General features: G+C 38.5%; 1 protein-coding gene and 1 non-coding gene across 2 annotated transcripts in view; one reads left to right on the top strand and one right to left on the bottom strand.

The window, feature by feature from the left end:
• SLC9C2 (solute carrier family 9 member C2 (putative)) overlaps nucleotides 1–26606 on the bottom strand; it is a 103098-nt gene that overhangs the window by 48688 nt on the left and 27804 nt on the right. Inside the window, exons 9-12 of the mRNA XM_064595527.1 lie at nucleotides 25307–25475; nucleotides 16985–17066; nucleotides 13463–13629; nucleotides 12786–12890 (exon numbers count right to left, since the gene is read on the bottom strand). Coding sequence (XP_064451597.1) covers nucleotides 12786–12890; nucleotides 13463–13629; nucleotides 16985–17066; nucleotides 25307–25475 — 523 coding nt within the window. The remainder of the gene's footprint in view (nucleotides 1–12785; nucleotides 12891–13462; nucleotides 13630–16984; nucleotides 17067–25306; nucleotides 25476–26606) is intronic.
• On the top strand, nucleotides 22829–22935 carry LOC123847202 (U6 spliceosomal RNA). Its single transcript, XR_006791454.1, has one exon. It is a non-coding gene; the product is annotated as a U6 spliceosomal RNA (small nuclear RNA).

Genomic DNA, 26606 nt, shown 5'->3' with positions numbered 1-26606 from the left:
CATTTATTTGAGAAAGAGAGAGAGTAAGAGATCATGAGTGGGGGAGGGGCAAAAGGAGAGGGAAAAGCAGACTCCCCCCCGAGCAGGGAGCCCAATGCAGGGCTCCAACTCAGGACACTGGGATTCTGGCCTGAGCCAAAGGCAGCTGTTTAACCAACTGAGCCACCCAGGTGCCCCTTATGGTTTTCTATATGTAAGATCATGTCATGTGCAAACAGAGACAGTTTTACTCCTTCTTGTCTGATTTGGATGCCTTTTATTCCTTCCTTCCTTCCTTCCTTCCTTCCTTCCTTCCTTCCTTCCTTCCTTCCGTCCTTCCTTCCTTTCTTTCTTCTTCTTTCTTCTTTCTTTCTTTCTTTCTTTTTGCCTGTTTTCTCTGACTAGGACTTTTAGTACTATGTTGAATGGCATGGTAAGAGTGGGCATCCTTGTCTTGTTCTTCATCTTGGAAGAAAGCTTTCAACTTTTCACCATTGTGTATGATGTTAGCTGTGGGTTTGTTGCATATGGTCTTCATTATACTGAAGTATGTTTCTTCTATACACAATTTGCTGAGAGTTTTTATCATGAAAGGATGTGGAATTTTGTTAAAAGCTTTTTCTGCATCTATTGAGAAAATCATATTATTTTTATCTTTCATTCTACCAATGTGGTGTTTGGCTGAATTGTGGATATTGAACCATCCTTGCATCCCAGGGATAAATTCCACTTTATCATGGTTCATGATCCTTTTAATGTGCTGTTGAATTTCATTTGCTAGTATTGTGTTGAGAATGTTTGCATCTGTATTTTTCAACAGTATTGATTTGTATTTATCTTTTCTGGTAGTGTCCTTATCTGGCTTTTGGGTATCAGGATAATGTTAACCTCATAAAATGAGATTGGGAGTGTTCCCTTCTTTCAATTTTTTGAAAGACTTGAGAAGGACTGGCATAAATTTCTTCTTTAAAACGTTTGGTAGGGGGGCGCCTGGGTGGCTCAGTCGTTAAGCGTCTGCCTTCAGCTCAGGTCATGATCCCAGGGTCCTGGGATCGAGCCCCGCATCAGGCTCCCTGCTCCATGGGGAGCCTGCTTCTCCCTCTCCCACTGCCCCTGCTTGTGTTCCCACTCTCGCTGTGTCTCTCTCTCTCTGTCAAAATAAATAAATAAAATCTTAAAAAAAAAAAAAGGTTTGGTAGGGGCGCCTGGGTGGCTCAGTTGTTTAAGCATCCAACTCTTGATTTCAGCTCAGGTCATGATCTCAGGGTCATGAAATTAAGCCCCACATCAGGCTCCATGTTCAGCAGGGAATCTGCTTGAGTTTCTCTCCCTCTCCCACTGCCCTTCCCCCTCCTCACTCTCTCTAAAATAAATAAATAAAAATCTTTTAAAAAAATGTTTGTTAGAGTTCACAGTGAAACCATCTGGTCCTGTGCTTTTCTTTGTGGGGAAGTTTTTATTTTTTTATTATTATTTAAATTTGAGTCAGTTAACATATAGTGTAGTATTAGTTTCAGGAGTAGAATTTAGTGATTCATCAGTTGCATATAACACCTAGTGCTCATCCCAACAAATGTCCTCCTTAATGCCCATCACCCATTTTTTCCATCCCCTCACCCACCTCCCCTCCAGCAACCCTGTTTGTTCTCTATAGTTAAATGTTTTATGATTGCCTCCCTCTCTGTTTTTATCTTATTTTTCCTTCCCTTCCCCTATGTTCATCTGTTTGGTTTCTTAAACTCCACATATGAGTAAAGTCATATATTTGTCATTCTCTGACTAACTTATTTTGCTTAGCATAATACATTCTAGTACCATCCACATCATTGCAAATGGCAAGATTTCATTCTATTTGATGGCTGAGTAATATTCCATTGTATATAAATACTACATTTCTTTATCCATTCATCAGTTAATGGACATCTGGGCTCTTTCCATAATTTAGCTATTGTGGACATTGCTGCTATAAACATTGGAGTGCAGGTGCACCTTCAAATCAGCATTTTTGTATCCTCTGGATGAATACTTAGTAGTGCAATTGCTGCATCTAGGGTAGTTCTATATATTTTTTTTAAGATTTTATTTATTTATTTGACAGAGAGAGACACAGCAAGAGAGGGAACACAAGCAGGGGGAGAGGGAGAGGGAGAAGCAGGCTTCCCACTGAGCAGGGAGCCCAATGCAGTGCTCGATCCCAGAATCCTGGGATCATGACCTGAGCCGAAGGCAGATGCTTAACTACTGAGCCACCCAGGCACCCCTAGGGTAGTTCTATTTTTAACTTTTTGAGGAACCTCCCTACTGTTTTCCAGAGTGGTTGCGCCAGTTTGCATTCCCACCAACAGTGTAAGAGGGTTCCCCTTTCTCTGCATCCTTGCCAACATCTGTCATTTCCTAAGTTGTTAATTCTAACCATTCTGACAGGTGTGAGGTGGTTTTCATTTGTATTTCCCTGATGATGAGTGATGTTGAGCATTTTTTCATGTGTCTCTTAGCCATCTGAATGTCTTCTTTGGAAAAATATCTGTTCATATCTTCTGCCCATTTCTTAACTGGATTATTTATTTGGGTTGTGTTGATTTTGATGAGTTCTTTATATATTTTGGATACTAATCCTTTATCAGATATGTCATTTGCAAATATCTCCTCCCATTCTGTCTGTTGCCTTTAGTTTTGTTGATTATTTCCCTCGCTGTGCAGAAACTTTTTATGTCGATGAGGTTCCAATAGTTTGTTTTTGTCTCCCTTGCCTCTGGTGATGTGTCTAGTAAGAAGTTGCTACGGCCAAAGTCAAAGAGGTTTCTGCCTGTGTTCTCCTTTAGGATTTTGATAGTTTCCTTTCTCACATTTAGGTCTTTCATCCATTTTGAAATTATTTTTGTGTATGGTGTAAGAAAGTGGTCCAGTTTCATTCTTTTGCATGTTGCTGTCCAGTTTTCCCAAAACCATTTGTTGAAGACACTGTCTTTTTTCCATTGGATATTCTTTCCTGCTTTGTCGAAGATTGGCTGACCATAGAGCTGTGGGTCCATTTCTGGGTTCTCTATTCTCTTCCATTGATCTATGTGTCTGTTTTGTGCCAGTACCATGCTGTCTTGATTATTACAGCTTTGTAATACAGCTTGATGTCTGGGGTTGTGATGCCTCCCACTTTGCTTTTCTTTTTCAACATTATTTTGACTATTCAGGGTCTTTTGTAGTTACATACAAATTTTAGGATTGTTTGTTCTAGTTCTGTGAAAAATGCTAGTGTTATTTTAATTGGGATTTTGATTGGGATTGCATTGAATGTGTAGATTGCTTTGGGTAGTATAGACATTTTAACAATATTCTTCCAATCTATGAGCATGGAATGCTTTCCCATTTCTTTGTGTCTTCCTCAATTTCTTTCATAAGTTTTCTATAGTTTTCAGAGTATAGATCTTTTCCCTCTTTGGTCGTTTTTTTTCTAGGTATCTTATGGTTTTTGGTGCAATTGTAAATGGGATTGATTTCTTGATTTCTCTTTCTGCTGTTTTATTATTGGTGTATAGAAGACAACAGATTTCTGTAGGTTGATTTTATATCCTGTGACTTTGTTGAATTCATGCATGAGTTCTAGCAATTTTTTGGTGGAATCTTTCTAGTTTTCTACATAGAGTATCATGTTATCTGCAAAGAGTGAAAGTTTGACTTCTTCCTTGCCAATTTGGATGACTTTCATTTGTTTTTGTTGTCTGATTTCTGAAGCAAGGACTTCCAGTACTATGTTGAACAACAGTGGTGAGAATGGACATCCCTGTCATGTTCCTGACCTTAGGGGAAAAGTTCTCAGTTTTTCCCATTAAGGATGACATTAGCTGTGAGTCTCTTGTATATGGCCTTTATGATGTTATGTTCCTTCTATCCCTACTTTCTTCAGGGTTTTTATTAAGAAAGGATGCTGTAGGGGCATCTAGGTGGCTCAATCAGTTAAGCATCTGCCTTCAGCTCAGGTCATGATCTCAGGATCCTGGGATCGAGTCCCACATCAGGCTCCCTGCTTAGCAGGGAGCCTGCTTCTCCCTCTCCCTCTGGTGCTCTCCCCCTCCTTGTACTCTCTCACTCAAGCTCTCTCAAATAAATAAATGAATAAATAAATAAAATCTTAAAAAAAAAAGGAAAGAAAGAAGGGGTGCCTGGGTGGCTCAGTCATTAAGCATCTACCCAGGGTCCTGGGATCGAGCCCTGCAACGGGCTCACTGCTCAGCAGGAGGCCTACTTATCCCTCTCCCACTCCCCCTGCTTTTGTTCCCTCTCTCGCTCTCTCTCTCTCTGTCAAATAAATAAATAAATTCTTTTAAAAAAATAAAAATAAAAAAAGAAAGGATGCTGTATTTTGTGAAATGCTTTTTCTGCATCTATTAAGAGGATCCTGGGAAGTTTGTGTTATTAATTCAATCTCCTTACTCATTATTGGTCAGCTGAGATTTTCTACTTTTTTTATGATTCAGTCTTGGTAGATTCTAAATTTCTAGGAATTTATCTATTTCTTCTAAGTTATCTAATTCTTTGACTTATAATTGTTCATTGTAACCTTACAATCATTTTATTTCCATGGTGTCAGTTTGTATTGTCTCCACTTTTTTATAATTTGGTTTGAGTTCTCATTCTTTATTGGTTATTCTAGCTTAAGGTTTGGCAATTTTTGCTTATATTTTCAAAAAACCAACTCTTAGTTTCATTGATTTTTTTTCTACTGTCTTTCTAGTCTCTATTTTATGTATTATTTCCTTCTTTCTGCTAAATTTAGGCCCATGAAAATGGGCCTGAAGAACAAATTGTTATTTTTCCTAATTTCTTGATGTGTACTTAGGTTATTTCAGATCTTCCTTTTTTCTTAATGTAGGCATTTATCACTATAAATTTCCCTCTTAAAACTGTTTTGCAGCATCCCATAGGTTTTGATACATTGTGTTTTCATTTTCATTTGTCAAGATATTTTCTGATTTCCCTTTTGATTTCTTCCTTGACCCATTGGTTGTTCAGGAGTGTATTGTCTAATTTCCATGCATTTATGAATTTTTCTGTTTTCTTCCTGTTATTGATTTCTAGTTTTATGCCATTTATACCATTTTATACCATTGATTTCTAGTTTTATGCCATCTTTATAATGATATAAAGAAAAGATACTTGATATAATTTCAATCTTCTTAGATTTGGTAAGGCTTGCTTTGTGACCCAATATATGATCTATCCTGGAGAATGTTCCATGTGAACTTGAGAAGAATATGTATTTTGGTGTGTTGAATGAAATGTTCTGTATATGTTTGTCAGTCTATTTGATCTATAAGTATTATTCAGATCCACTGTTTCCTTGTTAATTTTCTGTTTGTATTATCTAACCAATGTTTTTTTTTTTTTTTTTTTTTTTTAAATATTTTTATTTATTTATTTGAGAGAGAGAATGAGAGACAGAGAACATGAGAGGGGGGAGGGTCAGAGGGAGAAGCAGGCTCCCTGCCGAGCAGGGAGCCCGATGCGGGACTCGATCCCGGGACTCCAGGATCATGACCTGAGCCGAAGGCAGTCGCTTAACCAACTGAGCCACCCAGGCGTCCCTTATCTAACCAATGTTAAAAGTGGGATGTTGAGGTCCCTTACTATAATTTTCTTGCTATCTATTTCTCCCTTCAGTTCTGTTAATATTTGTTTTAAATATTTAGGTGCTCCAGTGCTAGGCATTTATATTTACAGATGTTATATCTTCTTGATATATTTGTACCTTTACCACTGTATAGTGACCTTCTTTGTCTCTTGTGACCAATTTTGCCTTAAAGTCTATTTTTTTTTAAAGATTTTATTTATTTATTTGATAGAGAGACACAGCGAGAGAGGGAACACAAGCAGGGGGGGTAGTAGGAGAGGGAGAAGCAGGCTTCCCACTGAGCAGGGAGCCTGATGCATGGCTCAATCCCAGGACCCTGGGATCATGACCTGAGCCGAAGGCAGACGCTTAACGACTGAGCCACCCAGGCGCCCCTTGCCTTAAAGTCTATTTTAACTGATATAAATATAGGCACTCCTGCTCTCTTTTGGTTACCATTTGCATGGGATCTTTTTTCTAAACCTTCACTTTCAGCCTATGTGTGTCCTTAAAGTGAGTCTCTTGTAGGCAGCATATTGTTGGATTTGGGTTTTTTAAATCCATTCATCCATTCTGTATTTTGATTGGAGAATTTAAGCTTTCACATTTAAAGTAATTATTGATAGATAAGGACTTATTGCCATTCTGTTCATTGTTTTCTGACTGTTTCTTTAGTTCCTTTGTTCCCTTTTTCTTCTCTAAATGGCTTCCTTTGTGATTTATTTTTTGTAGTAGTATGCTTTAATTCCTTTCTCTTTATCTTTCATCTACTATATGTTTTTTCTTTGTGATTACCATGAGGCTTCTATAAAACATCTTATAAATATAAGTAGACTGTATTCTTGTGTCAACCACCCAACAAAATTCAGGAGAAAAATCACACCTTTTAGGTGCCACTAATATTAAAGATTAAAGTTACTTCCTAAGACTACTGCCTAAACTTACTTCCTCAGTGCTGACCAGGTACTCTTGCTTACCCCCATTGTTTATAAATGTTTCCAACCTCCACTACAGTTAGCACATTTTCTCAGTTTTATAATTGTAGGGATGATAGTCACTACAGGAAAACAGGGAATTCATTCTACTTATTTTTTGAGGTAATAGTCATCTATTTACCAGCTCCTTTTCCAGGAAATAGGAAAATGGTCCACCCATAATTTATGGGTAGATAAAGCATATGAACTCTGAAGCTACATTCTAAAGGGTAGAAAGGCAATGGCCAGGCTATCCTTATTCCAAGGGCCACTGAGGCAGTTAATAGATATCTCCATTTTATAAGCTTTCCTGATAGCCCTGGGAAGACACCCACTATAAGGGAAGGTATGTCCCAGAGTTCAGTTCTGAAGCATATATATAATTATTACACCTATAGTATTTCCAGCCCTGCCCATCCAGAAATAGGTTTGGCTCAAGAAAACTATGATTTGGGAATTTTTAAATTAAGTTTGTTTATTGAATGTCTACTCAGTTCCAAGCCCCATGCCAAAGCACTGCAGATGTAATCCAAGGCTTGAGTTCATAGCCTCATGAAGGAAGGGGAAAACTAGACAAATAGACCTGTAAAACAGGGTAGGAAATGTGAAAGGATAATAGTAACCACAGGGCAACTAATTAAACTTGATGTGGGGTAGGGTCAGAAAAAACTTCCTGAAAGAGATGACACCTCAATTGAGTTTTAAAGATGAGCATAATTATCCAAATGAAGAATGGAGATGGGGGGAGCAGAGTGGAGAAGGAGGTGAGCAGAGAGAGGCATCATCAGTGCATGCACAGAGATGAGAAACAGCATGGTGAGTGCAGTAAACGACGAGTTCTGGGGCAGAGAATGGTGACAGAATCAGAGAAACAGGTAGGGGACAGATTACAAAAGACCTTGTACTTATATATAGACTTGATATCATAGGTAAACTCTTCCTGGAAGGTAATAAGCTAATCCTGTGGAATACTACTTGAATCACCCCCCGCTCCCACACCCTGCCGCCAAATAAATATGCTTTGTGAGGAAGTGGGAGAGGGGATATTCAATATTCCCTCTTAGAGAGTCTCAGTGCATATCAGTATGTTAAAAATTCTGAGATATTCTACAAGAAGGGGTTCCATAAGAAACCAGTTTAACTTTGTTTAAACTAGCATTTCCCAAACAAACTTGAGCATGGAAACTTTTTTTGTTGTTATGCAATCCCTATTAACATTCTGTGGAGCAAGTGTTCTTTGGAACTCACTTTGGAAAATGCTGTAGGACCCGAGGGGCCATTTTAAGCAGGAAAGTGGTATAGTCCTCTTTGTCTTTTAGATAAGTCACCGTGGTTTGATAATCGAAATATTAGAGGTAGGAAGACCAGTTGAAGGTTATTATTTAGGCAAGAGGTTATAATGTCCTAAATTAATAGACACAAGAATGGAAAGGGGTATATTTGACAAGTATTTAGAAGGTAAGATTGATAAAGCTTGGAAAAGGAGGGAAAAAGAGGATTGATCTGAGTGATCACAGGAGTAATGAGCCCATTCACTGAGACCAGGAATACAAGAACAGGTTTTAGATGAGTTCAGTGGGGATTTAGGTACCAGTGATATATCTAAGAGATGTCTAGCCACAGTTGAATTTATGAGTCTAAAGGCATGGTACTGAGAGTTTTGGAAGGAAGAATACAGATTTGAGGAGCATCCTTAGAGAGCATTAAAATTATGAGTGCAGCTGAGAACAAGGACAGAGAGATTATAAGGTAAGAATGATGGAGAGAGTTAACTCTTCTAAGGAAAACTAACATTACAGAGATAAAAGAAAAAGAGGAGTTCATGGAAGAGACCAAAAAGGAAAGGGGTCACAAGAATAGGAGGAATGCCAGTAGAGGGCACTCTCAGAAAAGCCATTAAAAGACAGCATGGAGAAGGGGGAGCCTGGGTGGCTCAGATTGTTAAGCATCTGACTCTTGATTTTGGCTCAAGTCATGATCTCAGGGTCATGGAATTGAACCCCATGTCAGGCTCCATGCTCAGTGGGGAGTCTGCATGAGGATTCTCTCCCTCTCCCTCTGCCCCTCACCCTACTCACATTCTCCCTCCCTCTCTCTCTCTCTCTCAAATAAATCTTAAAAAAAAAAAAAAAGACAACATGGAGGGGTGCCTGGATGGCTCAGTTGGTTAAGTGTGGGACTCTTGATCTCAGCTCAGGTCTGATCTCAAGGTCATGAGTTCAAGCCCCTTGTTGGGCTCCACACTAAGCGTGGAACCTACTAAAAAAAAAAAAAAAAAAAAAGACAACATGGGAGTGGGTCACTACATGGGATTGTTAGTTTAAAAAAAGCAAATGTGGTAGGTCATGATGACAATGGCCCCAATGTATCCATGCCTTCCTGCGTCCATGCCCCCTTGCAACTGACATTGCTGCTTCTCCCAAGAAAGGGAGTCTACCTCTTCACTCATTGACTCTGGGCTAGCTTTGTGATTTGCTTTAACTCACTGAATGGGAGTAAAAATTATTCAAATTCCAGAACCTAGGATTTAGAGGCCTCGCAGCTTCTCCTCTTACTCTGTTGGAATCCAGAGTCCACCATGCTGAGAAGAAGCCCAGTCCACTCTACCAGAAAATAGAAGGCCATATGGAAGACAACCAAAGTACTCTGAAAGACAACTAGCATCAACTGCCAAATCTGTGAATGAGGACATTCTGGACTCTCCAGTCCCACTGAACTATGAGATGACCACAGACACATGAATGCTCCCAGCCAAGACTGATGACAGAATCATCCAGATTGCTAACCCACAGAACTATGAGAAATAATAAGCCATTGTTTTAAGCCAGTAAATTTTGGGCTAGTTTGACATACAGCAAAGGTTAACCAAAACAGAAATCAGTACCAATTGTGCAGAGCCTCCATAACAAAGGGGTAAAACATGTGACATTAGCTTTGGGAGTTGGGGGTGAGCAGAGTCAGAGAGCAGTGCAAAAACTGTTTTAAGGGGCAGAAGGGAGGCAGCCGTGCTAATGAAGAGGCCCCACAATGGGCAATACTGTCACCTGAGGCCACTTGGAAGGTGGAAAATGTGCCCAGTGAACTTGGCTACTAAGAATATTTCTAGATATCTAATATTCTAGAAATACTAAAACTATCAACTGTTTAAGCTACTTATGATAAAGCATGGGAAGAGAGAGAGAGAAACCAAGGAGAAGCAGTTTACTCTGCAGCAGAATTTAGAGAAAATCTAGAGTCCGTGATTTGCCAGGTTGCCAATTAAACTTGTTTCTCATCTGCAGTCTCTCCAGCTGGCAAAAGATCTAAAAGTAAAGATCAAATCTAGAGCGCTGACAGTAAAATATGGCCTTGGGTTCAAGATCAAATCAAGGGTGTGCCTGAAGACTCTTTGTGAAGTCCACTGAAAGATTAAAGCCGGCACTCACACTGTCTTCTCAAGCAGACAAAAGGCTTTCTCGGGCTCTTATCTTCAGACATGTGGCCCGTCTGAAACGGAATTGTGGAGTAGACTCTAATCAGATTGATTGAAAACACACACGTTTTTAAGGAAATTGTACCACGTTGGACTAAAAAAGACAGAAATTATTCTAAATGAATAGAAACATCCCAAGTTTCTACTGACAGAAATCAGGCTGAAAAGGCCAGTCAGCTACAAACAGATTATTTCCTATGGAAATGTAAAGAATAAGGTGCTCTGGTGCATATTCCCAGCTGGATTTCAGAATTGCCATGGGCCAGTGATTAATAAGTATTTCCTGTTATTCCCCTTCTTGAACAGAAGTGTCTGTTGATTGGCGCTAAATGTTGGGGAGTGGGGTGGAGGACAGATAACTTGTTTCTTAGTTCATAGCTCTCCAGATCAAGAGGAATAATACTTAAAGAGATGCAATCAAGGAGCCTCAGCATACCTAGACCAAATGCAGATCATGAGATACTGGACTTTGAGTCTGATACCATAATAAGATGAAGCTTGGTATGTGTGTGTGGTGGTGGAGGTCTTAGAAAGGGATAAGTGTATTTTGTTTATAGGAGGGTATAAATATTTATGGCCAGCGAGCACACTGTGACATATTAAATATGGTTACATCCTAAATTTGTTTTCCTTTTCTTCTTTTTTTTTTCTTTTATCTATATGAGAAGATGGACGTTAGTGAAAACTACCATGGTAATTATTTCACAATATGTGTAAATCAAACCATCATTCTGTATGCATTACACTTATACAGTAATGTAAGTCAATTATTACTCAAAGTAAAACTGGGCGGGGGGAAGCATCCAAGAAAAAACAAACAAACAAAAATATGGTCACAAATTCTTTGCATCTCTTACCATTGAGAGGTTGGCTCTATTGCCTCAACCTTCGAATTAACATGGCCTTTTTTACAAGTCTGTTAGTAGGGTACCGACTCCTGGCTGCATGCCTCAGTTTATTTTTATGTGGCCTCTCATTCTTCAGAGGCAAGCCAGTTTCCTCACATGATAATCACAGGTTGGTATTCAAAGTAGAAGAAGGTGGAAGCTGTAAATCGTCTCAAAGCATAGGCTCTATGCTTTGCTCTAACATTCCCAAAGTCACTTTGAAACATTTTATTGGTCAAAACAAGACATAGGAACAGCCCAAATTCAATGAGATAGGGGTAGCAGGGAGGGATATATGCACCGCCTCTTAATAGGAGGCTCTACAAAAAATTTGTGACCACACTGTACTGCCCTGGGTAAGAAACTTTCAAACTCTGAGAATATTTTAAATTAAGTTTAGAAATGCTTGAAAAAGGAAAATATAGTATTAATATTTTTGTATTAAGGAGAAATATGTTCTTCAACAAAAAAAATAAAAGAGAAGAAAGAATTTATAGGTTAAAAGAGACTTAAAGGGCATATCCATTAATTACAATGTAATTGGAATTATACAAATACAAATACAAATTCAATTTTAAAAATACAAACTGTGAGGGGCGCCTGGGTGGCTCAGTCGGTAAAGGGTCCGACTCTTGATTTTGGCTCAGGGTCATGATCTCAGGGTTGTGAGATCCAGCCCCATGCTGGGCTCCATGCTCAGTGGGGAGTCTACAAGAGAATCTCTCTCTCCCTCTCCCTCTGCCCCTCCCCCCTCTTGCGCTCGCGCTCTCTCTCTCTCTCTCAAAAACAAATAAATAAATCTTTAAATATATGTATGTAAACTGTGAAAATACACATTAATCACATTGAGACAATTGGAAATTTGATCACTGACTTGATATTTGATGTTATTAAGGAACTATTATTAATTTCTAGGTACAATATTAATATTTACTATGTTTTTTAAAAGGGTTTAAAATTTTGAAATACATGCTGAAGTATTTACAGATGAAATAATATGATATCTGGGATTTGTTTCAAAATAATATGGAAAGAAGAGTAGTGAATGAGGCTGCAGATGGGGCAAGATTAGTCATGTTGGTTTTTAAGGCTGGGTGATGGGTACATAGGGACTCATTACAGTGTTATATCTACTTTTGTATATGTTAAAAATTCTTCATAATAAGTTTTAAAATAAAATTTAAAAAAATGGACTCTGGGCATAATGAATATATGGGCATATTTTTGTGTACTTGTAATATTGAATAAAATTTGTCCTATTAGATTACAACCCCAATGTAAAATATACAATTTGATAAGTTGATTTAAACTTGATTTTACCTAGGATTCTTCCTTATTTTTAATATAAGTTATATAATATATAATAATATATATTTATTTATTTAAAAGTACAATCTTCCTTATATTAAAACATTTAATCTTAAATCTTAAATATTTTAAGAGAATTTTTGATTCACTAGTTTTATTTTAATGTATTAGATTTGCAAGAGTTAAAAAAGCACTTTAGAGAATTTTATATAAAAAAACTCAAATACATTAAATTTATAAAAGCAGTTTCAAATATTTGAAGATGCTTAGTTAAATAAGTACATAAATGGCACCAAATACTATTCAAAGACCCCTCAAAAGTCAACTGCTAAAAACTACTAGACCTAGAAACAGAATAATAAATTTGTGACTTGAACTTAAAGCCTAAGACATTTATTGTTATTTTTTAACTTTAATAAAGCAAACTTTAATAACCAATACACTATCAAAAGGTGAAAAAATATTTTTTCTAGTCACCTGAAAGCCTTATGTAAGAAATAAGAGCATTGCAAGAATTAAAAATAAATAAATAGAAAGCAGATTATGTGAACTGTACCAACCATTTGTATTATAGCTACATGCAATCTGGCTTCTTCTATTAAAACTTCTTCTGTTGGGGACTCCTCCTCCTTTTTGTTATCATGTGAAACATGATAAGGATCAGACTAAGTTTGAAAACATAAGGAGATAAAGTTAATAAGCTAAAATATATAGGAGCTGCTAAACACATCACTCAACAATGATTCCAATAACTCAAATCAGAATTGCTAAAATGAAGGGCTATGTATAACTGGGTTTGCTCTCTGTATGAGAAATCTTGCTTTTAATTGTGGTAAAGTAACAATTCATGTGGGGAGATTTGCAAGTCAGATTCTCCCCCAAACCTGTCTATGCTTGACTGCTCTCTGAAACAACCTGTGTTTTCTGCTTTTTATAATAACTCCTCAAATGGTTGGAAACATGAGCTTGGCAGAGGCCATTCATAGTTACTAAATCAGCCAGTGGGTAAAAACCAATTCTCCTATATTTGGCAAATAAAGCCAGATAACCAAGACCTTCTCTTTAGAGAGAATTCAAAGTCTTTTCACCAAGATAGCAAAGCTAGTAAGTATATCCCCTGTCCTTAGTTTTCTGACATTTCATTAGCAGGATCAAGTTTTTTTATAATAAACTAAAGCAGGAGAGGCAGACCCAGGAGAAAAGGAGGACTATTTTTGTTTTCCAGGTATCAACTCACAGGAATGTTGTATTCAATCTTTGTTTTTTCTTCTACTAAGGTCCAATTAACATTTGTCAAAATTTTTTCTGTTTTGAACAGTGTTATTGTGTTCTGTATTATCTCCTGAATGTGCTTAATGGCATTTTGCATGGCCATTTGCCTTGGGAGGGAAATAGCACACAAACCTGTGACCAAAAAAAAAAAAGCAAGGATCTTAATAGAATACAGTGAAAACTGCAAGAAGAGGCAAAATCCTGCAAGGTGTAGTGAAATCTTGCTGTAGTGAATCACCTGCACAGCCAAACCATAGTGCTTGGAGCAAGGATAACCTTTGGTTCAAAATTTCCCAGAAAATTACCCAACTATCTGTTTCTTCTGGCTGCAGAGCTCAACTTTATCTGACTCAACTGCTAAGGAATGCTTTATTCATTTCCTTTCATTCCTGTTAGCTAGAGACGTGACTTGCTTCTTCAAGGTCCCCAATCAGTATTTCTCAAGGTGTAGGAAACTACTCCTGTCTTCTACAGGTTGGAAGGCTGCCTATTAAGCTATGCGAATTCCTTGGCTCCACCTCTTACCTAGAGAATCAGCTTGGCCTAGGAATTTGCATTTGAACAAGTTCTCCAACTGAATCTTATAAAAATTTTTAAATTTTGAAATATAAAGTTCACTACAATAGAGATCCCTCAAATTTAGTATATCTGTTTCCTGGCCAGCAAATCTACATGTTCCAAAAATTGTAGCCATTTCTATCTTCTTGAGGTATGAATTTGAAGTTATAGCTGTGAGGCTCACTCACCAAAAAGAATTTATTTTTTTTTAAGATTCTATTTATTCATTCCACGGAGAGAGAGAGAGCACAAGCAGGGGAAGCAGCAGGCAGAGGGAGGGAGAAGCAGGCTCCCCATTGAGCAGGGAGCCTGATGCGGGGCTTGATCCCAGGACCTGGGATCATGACCTGAGCCAAGGCAGATGCTTAACCAAAAGAGCCACCTAGGTGCCCCCCAAAGGAATTTAATTAGTGAATGAACTTAGTCTGCTCACTTGGAATTCCATCTCAATAAAATTGTTCTCTCTTCATAATTGCACATGAAAGGTCTCATAAAGAGTTAAAATGAGTTCTAAATGTTTAGCTTAACTTTACTTCATTCTCTACAGGACACTGTGTGTAATGATGGTATTTGAAATTTTCAGGATTCCAAAGGTCTGGAAGCATATCCCTCTTGATTTACTGTGGTCCAGAGCAAAGATACATTTGACTGTAGGCTGAAGTTAGAAGTTGTCAGCTTTAGATTAAAAATTCCCATGGCTGAGACCACACAGAAGAAATTTTTTCTCATTTGCCTAGTTATATCCTACCCATATGATGGAGCACCTGCCACTTTCCAGTTGCTCTGGGGAAACATGAGTGTATGTGGCCACTTGGTGGCACCAATACATTTGAATGAACTCTGTGTTTAAGATGATCTGGAAGAGTATGAGAAGGGAATCTCTTAAAGCCTTAGACTAGACAGAAGTAGTTGGTTTGAAACTCTTACTGATAAAACTCAACTCTGTCAGTATTAAATATGTGCCACATAGTATTTCTAGAAAGGATGAGCATGGATTCTGAGGGGAGAAAGATCTTATCATATACTTCTGTTTTATAATGAAAAATTTTTAGGTTTAACTACTACAATAAAAAAAATTGGGGGGGTGCGCCTGGGTGGCTCGGTTGGCTAAGCATCCAACTCTTGATTTTAGCTCAGGCCATGATCTTGGGGTCTTGAGATCGAGCCCCACATCAGACTCCATGCTGAGTGTGAAGCCTGCTTGGGATTCTCTCTCCCTCTGCCCCTGCCCCTTGCTCTCACAACACACGCTCTCTCTCAAAAATAAATAAATAAATAAATATATATATATATATATTTTTTTTTTTTTTTGTAAGGGAAGAAATAGAAAAAATATTACCATGACATTAAAACCCCTGATTGACCTTGCCTTTGAGAGTCAGAATGAGAGGAATCACAAGAAAAGAAGCATGGGAGAAATCCAGATGTTATATCCTAAGCAAAGAGAATGGAGTGGGTCTGGATTCCTGGGAGTCAAAGGAATTGGTGTGAAGGGGAGTGTGAGAAAGTCTTCAAAGATCAAATTAACTTTACTCATGCTCCAGTGTAGGCTTTTGATGACAAAGCATACCTTTCTACTGAGAAAAAGAACAAATCCATAACTGAGGAAAAGGAGAGCTACCAAAAATCTGCCCCATTTCCTAACTCAGTTTACATACTGGAGCCCTTGGGTTTGAGGTGGGCAATAACAGGAAGTTCTGCTATAGTTTTCGTGGGGTCAGTTTTAAAAATGGGCATGACTGTGAAAGGACACAAGCAGAGAGTTGATGTCTCTCATGGGTAGGAGAGGGTAAATTCACCAGGCTATTTCCTTGTTTAGAAGAACTCTCCTTCAACATCATCCTTCCATTGACCTCTCATTAGGTCCATGCTTTCCAAGAAACTTTCTTACTACTAGTTTTGTTTATCAAGGAAATTGGTATTTAGAGATAAACCCCCTGAATAATGATCACAATTATTTCAGACATAGAAATAAATCATCCTCATTATAAATTAATAAATTGATTTTCTGCTTTATCCACATTTTCCTGTGAGTGCAGTAAATCTCCAGCATTCTAATCAATTCTAGATACACTGAAAGAATCACGCACCAGCAGAGCTAAAGACCAGGCCATGGGATAGTGAATGATACTAAGGCCCTATTCTAAGACTTCGTGTAATCCCACTCCATCTTCTCCATCCCTGCTTGACTGTACTGCCACCAATGATCTTATCCTAGATTTCTCTATTGACCATGTGTCTCTGTGTGATTTTCTCATATTTATGCATTTTATTATCACTGGCCTCAAATGTCTTCTGAAATAGGCAACTGTGGCACAGCCTACTGACTGTCTCCCAATATCCATTTTCCCCTTCTTCTTTTACCAACTGAATCTCCAGGTTTTGGCTGAGCACATGGTCAACCAGATAGGGATAATATTTCACAGCTTCTTTTACTCATGAATGACCATGTGACCAAATTCTGGCCGATGGAATGTGAGTGGTAATGATACATACAATTTCTAGATTGTGCCCTTAAAAGTAAGCTGCTTACCCTCCATTGCCACCCATCTCCCCATTTCCCCTCTCTAGTTGATTGGATTGAAGATACAGTGGTAGTGAGCCAGCTTCCACCCTGTAGACAAGAACACCACCCCAGGGACTGGAGGAGAAATAAAAGAGAAGCAGAACCATCCCACTCTTTTGGACATTTTGATGGAGAGGAAAAGAAAGTCCTCTATCTTATTTAAGCCACTGTGAATGTGGTTTCTGTTAAACTGGCTGAACCAATATCCCAATTAATACAGCATCTATAAATAATGAATGAAAGAAAATGAATGATTTCATAATCAATTCCTTGAGCTCCATAAGAAATGTCCCCATGATCCCCAACAATAATCTATTTGCATTATTTTCCCCAGTTAATTAATGAAAGATAGATATAGTTTACCTAGTGTCCTGGCTGAATGAGTCATCATGTATGAATTTATTCCCATAGTCATTAGTGATATTACCTGTACATACAATATAAACTAAAAAATAAAATACACAGTTAGAACCAAAAAAATGAATAAGTTCTCCAAAGGGAATCATTGTTCAACCACCAACAACAAAATTCTATCTTAATCCACATTTTTAAATCCTGCTTCTGATAAGTAAATTGGGGCAGAAGGGTTGTTTTGTGGACACTGCTTGAATATAATACACAGGAGCAGATATTAGTTTTCAATGTGAATGAGAAAAGAGTTTGTAATTTCTGGGAGGGATAAGAACACTGATCAAAGAGCTCCCCACCCTTGCTGCTTTCAGCAGCAGCCTTGCAAAGCTAGCAAAGTGGTAGGCATCCCTGCAGGGCTGGGGAGAAAGCCCACAACCGCAGGCAGTGGTGACCACAGCGGGGATGGGAAAGGGTATCTGCCACCAGCATTTACTAAAGCTGCCCAGGAGGCTCTGAAGAAACCTGCAGAAACCATGGTGGGGTCTTGAGAGGCACTGCGCAGAAGTAAAAACAACCGCTTTTGCAGGTCTTGGCCCTGCCACTTATTAGCCATGTGATTTGGGGTCAGTTGACTTAATCATTCTGAGCCTCAATGTCCTTCACTAGAAACTGGAGTTAATAGCAATATGTCCTTTGGAGAGTGTTTCCCAAATTTGACTAATAACACTAGGCACCTGAAGTTCTTCTAAAAGATACCAACTTCTGGTTTTCTTCCCTGAAGATTCTGATTGTGTAGGTCTGGGGTGGCGATAAAGGGGTTGGTGTAACATCACGTAGATTTGGGAAATACTGTAAGGGATAATCAAATGTTAGTTAACATTTTGTTGACTTGATTTTAGGCTGATTCCTTGCACAAAAGAAAATTGAAGGAGCTCAGATGTTGGTTATGATACTTTTCCTTTGGGCCATGAAAGGACCCAAAATCTCTACAAAACCACAGGTTGGTTTGAACTCCAAATTAATTCCCGCATGATGTCTATAGATAAAAAGTGCAAATCCTCAGGAAAGATGGTAAGGAATATAATACTCCATTTTAAAAAGAACTTCTTTTGGGAGTTAGGGTACCTGAGTTCTTTCCCTAACATGCTATTCTTTTTGTTTTGATTTCTCTACATGCAAGATGGAGAGGGTGATAACTGATCCCCCAAAGAAATTTTTATATTTTTATATTGTACTGCTGGGGTCTTTTGGAACAGAAGCAAAATGACAAAGAGAAAACCCTGGGCTGGAAATCAGCCAATATCAAGAAACTCTGTAAATCTACCTGCAGATTAAATTTTCTTGGGAGGTGGGCAGGTGTTCTTAATTCACATTATTTGAGTGGCTTTTCTCCCTCCAACAGCAGGTTTGGAATTCATATGCATCTGACTTGGAGATGGTGGGGGTGTCCTGGGGATTTCTAGCAACTTTTAGCAACTTCTCCAGCTAGCTCACACAGTATTGTCACAAATGACAAGGGGCTCTAACACTGTCAGCAGATGCACTGGGCTCTTTGGGTCTTCCCTGGAGCTCAGTATCACAGGTATTGCCACCACCAGATTGCCCAGAAATCCACCAGCTAGCCTATGAAGAAAAGGCTTTGAGGGAGAGTAAGTAACATTTATTGAGCATTTGCTAAGTGGCAGGTATTTTACTAAGTATCATCTCAATCCTCAACTGGAAACTGAGGTTCCACAAATCTGGGAAACTTGCCCAAGGTCACCCAGCCTGTGACGGTGGAACCAGGATTCGATCCCAAGTCCATCTGATTCCCACACCATTAACCACTACTTGACTGTTGGTCCCTTTCATACTGTCAACATAAACAAACTTTCCTTTGAAAGTCCCTTTCTACTTAAAAGAACACATTTTTCAAATCTAATTTTTAGAATGGTTAACTTTGGGAGAAGGGAGAGAAGTTGGTGAAGGAGTAGGATGACCCTAGGCTCATCTTGTCCCCACAAACATAACTAGATAACTATCAAATCACTCTAAATACCCCCAGAAATCAACCTGAAGACTGAAAGAACAAACTCCACAACTAAAGGAAGAGAAGAAGCCACATCAAGGAAGATAGGAAGTACAGAGAGGTGGTTTGGGGGAGAAAGAGATTGTAAGTGCTGTGGAGGAGAGGGAGCCCTGGTCATGGAGAAAGGTGAGAGAGAGAGGCACTTGGGGGAATGCACAAGGGGAATACTTCCCTAAAGTCATTGGCTGGGAAAATGAGAGGGGCTACAAGTGGGACTTAAAGACAAGTTTTAAAGTCCAGCCGGCTTGGCTGGGATAGAGCCCTGAGGGAGCTGCCTTACTCCTGGAGAGAAGACAGACAGACAACCTGGGGGCAGATGCCATGGAAATAGCATCTGAAGAATGCCTGGGGCACAGAGCAGGGAGATAACTCACTCTTCTTGGAGCCTTACCTGAGAGGCAGGATTCACACCTCTCTCTGGAGACAAAGGAGCTAGCAGGTGCCATTTCCCTCCCCTGCCCCTCAGCATAAACACAGAGCCACCTTCAGGAGGCAGCACAGTGCCCACAGTGGCTGCCTAACCTGCTTATGCCAAGTCCCAGCCCCCTGCGCTCTGGCACACCTGCCCTCCATCAAGCCTGCCTCTGTCCCAACACGGCCAGCCCCTTCCCCAGAAGGCCAGCAGAAGTCCCTGCCCTCAACATGTCTCCTGACCAGAGTTCTGCAGGGGTACAGTTCTAGTGGAAGTAGTATCAGGTCTCATTTAACAAGCAGACCAGAGCATACCTAGATGAAACTCACTACACTCTGGCCAAGTGCCCACTGCAGGCAAGGAGAGCCTCTGCAGACAACTGGTCTGAAGGATACAGCAGCCAAAACACAACAGCAGAGTGCACACAACACACACCAGAGACACTCTCTGAAGTGCCAGACCCTGAACACTCTATGACCTCTTCTTCAGAAAGCCATTACTCTCAGGAGCAGGAAACATAACTGGCTTTTCTAACACAGAGAAGAAAGCAGAGGCTTAGACAAAATATCAAGATGGAGGAATTCATCCCACATGAAAGAACAAGATAAGGTCACAGCCGGAGATCTAAGTGAAACAGATATAAGTAACATGCCTGATAGAGAATTTAAAGCAACAATCATAAAGATACTCACTGGGCTTGGAAAAAGAATAGAAGATTTCAGGGATACTCTTACCACAGAGATAATAGAGTTAAAAAGGAATCTGTCAGAAATGAAAAATGTAATAATTGAGACCGGAAACAGGCTTGAAGCAATGAACACAGGCTGAAAAAGGCAGAGGAAAAAAAGAGTGATATAGAAGACAAAATAATGGATACCCTCAACAAGGGTAGAGATTCCTTCCTACCCTGGGGTGAGGAGAATAGCCTTTAATAAAGTTAATAGGAAACACTGAGTATGGAGCTGTGAGGATAATCACTTCAAAACTGCCTGCATCTATGGTGAAGAAAGGAAGAGCTGTCATTGGTGATTAGGATTATGAATGGAGAGTCATTTTAAACCTTCTGGGGAACAATGGATTTCACAGGGCATTGTTTCTATAACACTTAAATCCTTGTTAATTATCCCACAAAGAAAGCTCTCTGGTGACTCAGAGGCTAGGAGTTGGCCCAGTTGGGGGTGGAAGGTAGAAGGCTGCAGCCAGGAAGCTTGAAGGGCTGTGGGGAAAGGGTGAGATGTTCTGAGACCTGGGGCCAACTTCATTCTGGGCTTGCCTGTTTGTGTGTTCAGTTTGGCTCTGGGCTGGATTCTGGGGAGAGATGGGTTTGCTGTTCAGAGGGCATGAGGTTCTGCCTTAGACTAAATGATGCTTACAGTTGTGACTCTTTTCTACTATGCTGTGCTGAAGTGATGGAGACTAGGCTGTGTTACAAATAAATCATTTTTGTTGTTTTTGTTAAATATATATATATATATATAAGACAAACTAAAATTTAAAATAAAAACAAGAGATGAAGGGCACTCTATAATAATAAAAAGGATAATACAACAAGAAGATCTAATGATTGTAATTATTTATGCACCCAACATGGGAGCACCCAAATATATAAAACAATAATACATAAAGGAACTAATTGATAATAATACAATAATAGTAGGGAACTTTAACACCCCATGTACATCAATTCACACATCATCTAAACAGAAAATCAACAAGGAAACAATAGCTTTGGATGACACACTGGACCAGATGGACTTAACAGATATATTCAGAACATTCCATCCTAAAACAGCAGAATACACATTCTGTTCAAATGCACATGGGACAGTCTCCAGAATAGATCACATACTAAGCCACAAATCAGAACTCAACAAGTACAAAAAGACTGAGATCATACCATGCATATTTTCTGACCACAATGCTATGAAACTTAAAGTCAACCACAAGAAAAAATTTGGAAATACCACAAATACACAGAGGTTAAACAACATGCTACTAAACAATGAATGGGTCAACCAGGAAATCAAATAATAAATTTAAAACTACATGTAAATAAATGAAAATGAAAACAACAGTCCCAAACCTCTGGGATGCAGCAAAAGTGGTCACAAGAGGGAAGTATATAGCAATACAGGCCTTCCTCAGGAAGCAAGAAAAATCTCAAATAAACAACCTAACCTTACACTCAAAGAAACTAGAGAAAGAACAACAAATGAAGATAAAGCCAGCAGAAGAAGGAAATAATAAAGATTAGAACAGAAATAAATGATATAGAACCTTAAAAAAACACAATAGAATAGATCAATGAAACCAGGAGCTGGTTCTTTGAAAAAATTAATAAAATTGATAAACCCCTAGCCAGACTTATCAAAAAGAAAAGAGAAAGAACCCAAAAAAACAAAATCACAAATGAGAGAACACCACAGAAATACAATTATGAGAGAAGATTATGAAAAACTATATGCCAACAAATTGGACAACCTGAACAAAAAAAGGATAAATTCCTAGACACATATAAACTACCAAAACTGAAACCAGCAGAAATAGAAAACTTGAACAGACTGATAACCAGCAAAGAAACTGAATCAGTTATAAAAAATCTCCCAACAAACAGAAATCCAGGGCCAGACGGCTTCACAGATGAATTCTACCAAACATTTAAAGAAGAGTTAATACCTATTCTTAAACTATTCCAAAAGTAAAAAAGGAAAGAAAGCTTCCAAATTTATTCTATGAGGCCAGCATTACCCTGATACCAAAACTCAGAAAAAGACTCCCCTAAAAAAGAAAACTACAGGCCAATACCCCTGATGAACATGGATACAAAGATTCTCAATAAAATACTAGCAAACTGAATCCAACAGTACATTGAAAGAATCATTCACCAGGATCAAGTGGTATTTATGCCTGGGCTGCAAGAATGGTTCAATACTCACAAATCAATCAATGTGATACACCACATTAACAAAAAAAGAAGGATAAGAACCATATGACCCTTTCAATAGATGCAGAAAAAGCATTTGACAAAGTACAACATCCATTCATGATAAAAACCCTCAAGAAAGTAGAGTTAGAGGGAACATACCTCAATGTAATAAAGGCCATATATGAAGAACCCACAGGTAACATCATACTAATGGGGAAAAAGTGAGAGCTTTTCTCCTAAGGTCAGGAATAAGACAAGGATGTCCACTCTCACCACTGTTATTCAACATAGTACTGGAAGTCCTAGCTACAGCAGTTGGAAAACAAAAAGAAATAAAAAGCATCCAAATCAGCAAGGAAGAAGTCAAACTTTCACTATTTGCAGATGACATGATACTCTATATAGAAAACCCAATGGGTCCACCAAAAAATTGCTCCAACTGATACACGAGTTCTTGCTTCGGCAGCACATATACTAAAATCGGAATGATACAGAGAATATTGGCATGGCCCCTGAACAGGGATGACATGAAAATTTGTGAAGCATTCCTTATTTTTAAGACAATTATCATATGGTTTTACTCATATGTAGAATATAAGGAATAGCGCAGAGCATCATAGGGACAGGGAGGGAAAACTGAATGGGAAGAAATTAGAGAGGGAGACAAACCATGAGAAACTCTTGACTCTGGGAAACAAACTGAGGGTTGCAGAAAGGGAGGTGGGTGAAGGGATGGGGTAACTGGGTGATGGGCAAAGGAGAGCACATGATATGATGAGCGTTGGGTGTTATACAAAACTAATGAATCATTGAACATTACATCAAAAACTAATGATGTATTATATGTTGGCTAATTGAATTTAAATTTTAAAAATAAAAATAAAAAAAAAGAACTGCTACATGAATTCCGTAAAGTCACAAGATACAAAAACAACATATAGAAATCTGTTGCACTTCTATACACCAATAATGAAGCAGCAGAAAGACAAATTATAGAATCAATCCCATTTACAATTGCACCAAAAACTCTAAGATACTTAGGAATAAACTTAGCCAAACAGGAGAAAGACCAGTACTCTGAAAACTATAAAACACTGATGAAAGAAATTGAAGAGGACACGAAGAAATGGAAAGATATTCCATGTTCATAGATTAGAAGAACAAATATTAACGTCTATACCACCCAAAGCCATTTACACATTTAATGCAATCCCTATCAAAGTAACACCAGCATTTTTCACAGAGCTAGAACAAACAATCCTAAAATTTGTATGGAACTACAAAAGACCCCAAATAGCCAAAGCAACCTTGAAAAAGAAAAGCAAAGCTGGAGGCATCACAATTCTGGAGTACAGGTTATATTACAAAGCTATAATGATCAAAACTAGCACAAAAATAGACACATAAATCAATAGAACACAATAGAAAACCCAGAAATGAACCCACAACTATAGGGTCAATTAATCTTTGGCAAAGCAGGAATGAATATTCCAGGGGAAAAGACAGTCTTTTCAACAAATAGTGTTGGGAAAACTGGACAGCAACATGCAAAAGAATGAAACTGGACCACCTTCTTATACCATACACAAAAATAACTTCAGAATGGATGAAAGACCTAAATATGAGACAGGAAACCACTAGAATCCTAGAGGAGAATATAGGCACTAACCTCTTTGACATCAGCCATAACAACTTCTTTCTAGGTATGTCTCTGGAGGCAAAGAAAACAAAAGCAAAAATAAACAATTGGGACTTCATCAAAATAAAAAGCTTCTGCACAGGGAAGGAAGCAATCAACAAAACTAAAAGGCAGCCTATGTGGGAGGGATGGGGGAAGATATTTGCAAATGACATCTCTGATAAAGGGTTAGTATCCAAAATATATAAAGAATGTATACAACTCAATACCCCCAAAAAACAAATAATCCAAAAAATGGTAAAAGACATGGATAGACATTTTTCCAAAGCACACATAGAGCTGGCCAATAGACACATGAAACGATGCTCCATACCACTAATTATCAGGGAAATACAAATCAAAACTATAATGAGGTATCACCTCACACCTGCCAGAATGGCTTTAAATCAAAAGCACCAGAAATAACAGGTGTTGGTGAGGATATGGAAAGAGGGGAACCCTCCTGCACTGTTGGTGGGAAGGCAAACTGGTGCAGCCACTATGGAAAACAGTATGGAGTTTCCTCAAAAGGCTGAAAATAGACCTACCCTATGATCCAGCAATTGTACTACCAGGCATTTACCCAAAAAACACTAAAATACCAATTCAAAGGGATACATGGACCCCAATGTTTATAGCAGCATTATCTACAATAGCCAAACTATGGAAATAGCCCAAGTGTCCATCGACTGATAAATGGATGAAGAAGGTGTGGTGGGTACACACACACACATACACACATATAATGGAATATTCCTCAGCCATCAAAAAAGAATGAAATCTTGCCATTTGCAACAACATGGATAGAGCTAGAGAGTATAATGCTAAGTGAAGTAAGTCAGTCAGAGAAACATAAATACCATATGACTTCACTCATATGTGGAATTTAAAAAACAAAATGAACAAAGAGGCAGAAAAAAAGAGAGAGGGGGAGGCAAACCAAGAAACAGACTCTTAACTATAGAGAACAAACTGATGGTTACCAGAGGGGAGATGGGTGGGGGGATGGGTGAAATAGGTGATGGGGATTAAGGAGGGCACTTGATGTGATGATAACCGGGTATTGTATGTAAATATTGAATCACTAAATTGTACACCTGAAATTAATATTACACTGTATGTTAACTAACTGGAATTTAAATTAAAAAATTTTAAAAACGGTTAACTTTATTATTGGGTACTATGATAAGTACTACAAAATAAATAAAAATGAATAAGTATGAATAATTATGAGATACAATTTTTCCTACCAATTGCGGTGACTCTATTTTTTGTCCAGCCAGATTATGAATATCAGGAGCCAAGAGTAAGCTAAAAGCTCCTCTAATTCCAGACCACGCTATAACAATTCCCCATTTCCAATTATATTCATAATTCGCATGCATCAGGATGGGGCTCACTAACACAATAGTAAGCAACCTGTGGCGAGAAAAAATTTTATTAATCACACCTGAGGTATCAATGTTATTCATGGCTGAGTACTAAATTTCATGTAAAACTTTTTCAGGAAAGAGAAAATAATCAGTTTATTGACAAGTTGTTCAAACTTTCTGGAACAAACCAAATCTACTGTCTAAATTTTGCATATAATACTCAAATCTTGAAAAACAGTGCTAGAAGTTTTATACAAATATAAGGAATTATCATTAACCTATTGGGCACTATTCGGATTTGGGTAGTAAATTTCTGAAAGAAAGTTCTTCAAATAACACTGACAAGCTCATCTATTCCAGAAATTAGGCCAAGAGGACATGCAGATGATGGCCAAAAAGTAAAATTATTGTAGGCACATTAATAAACTTGGCTTAACCAAATTTTTCTTGAGCTCCTGTGAGAATCACAAACTAAATGTCACATAAGTAACCTCAATTTGTGCGATCATTTTTCTTTTCTTTTCTTTTCTTTTTAGAGTGGGGAGGAACAGAAGGAGAAGGAGAAAGAAAATCTCAAGCAGGCTCCATGCCCAACACGGAGACTGACGCAAGGCTCGATCTCACAATCCTAAGATCATGACCCAGGCTTTCAAGAGTCAGAGGCTTAACTGATAGAGTCACCCAGGTGCCCCTCCTTTCTTTTTTCTTATTTGAGAATAGTTGACCCACAATGTTAACGATAGTTTCAGGTGTGCAACATATTGATTCGACAACTCTACTCTTTTTTTTTTTTAAGATGTTATTTATTTATTTGAGAGAGAGAGAAGGAGAGAGCACATGAGAGGGGGGAGGGTCAGAGGGAGAAGCAGGCTCCGTGCGGAGCAGGGAGCCCGATGCGGGACTCGATCCAGGGACTCCAGGATCATGACCTGAGCCGAAGGCAGTCGCTTAACCAACTGAACCACCCAGGCGCCCTCGACAACTCTACTCTTAATACTGTGCTCTCCATAAGTGTCTACAGATCATTTTTCTATAAGACCCTGTACCAAAAATTTAGAATCTATCTTTAGGAGATCTGCACCAAAAGAATATCAGTACTGTCCCTCAAATGAGATTTCAACAGAAATAAAATTGACATGCTCTTAGCCTCAAAAAATATATTGTGTATCAATTGCTC

Source organism: Mirounga angustirostris, unplaced genomic scaffold (assembly GCF_029215605.1).
Source record: "Mirounga angustirostris isolate CCGP_5_RB_7025 unplaced genomic scaffold, mMirAng1.0.hap1 SCAF_6, whole genome shotgun sequence".
Taxonomy (NCBI): domain Eukaryota; kingdom Metazoa; phylum Chordata; class Mammalia; order Carnivora; family Phocidae; genus Mirounga; species Mirounga angustirostris.
Note: the sequence above shows the minus strand (reverse complement) of the source record. Positions and strands in the feature narration are given on the sequence as shown.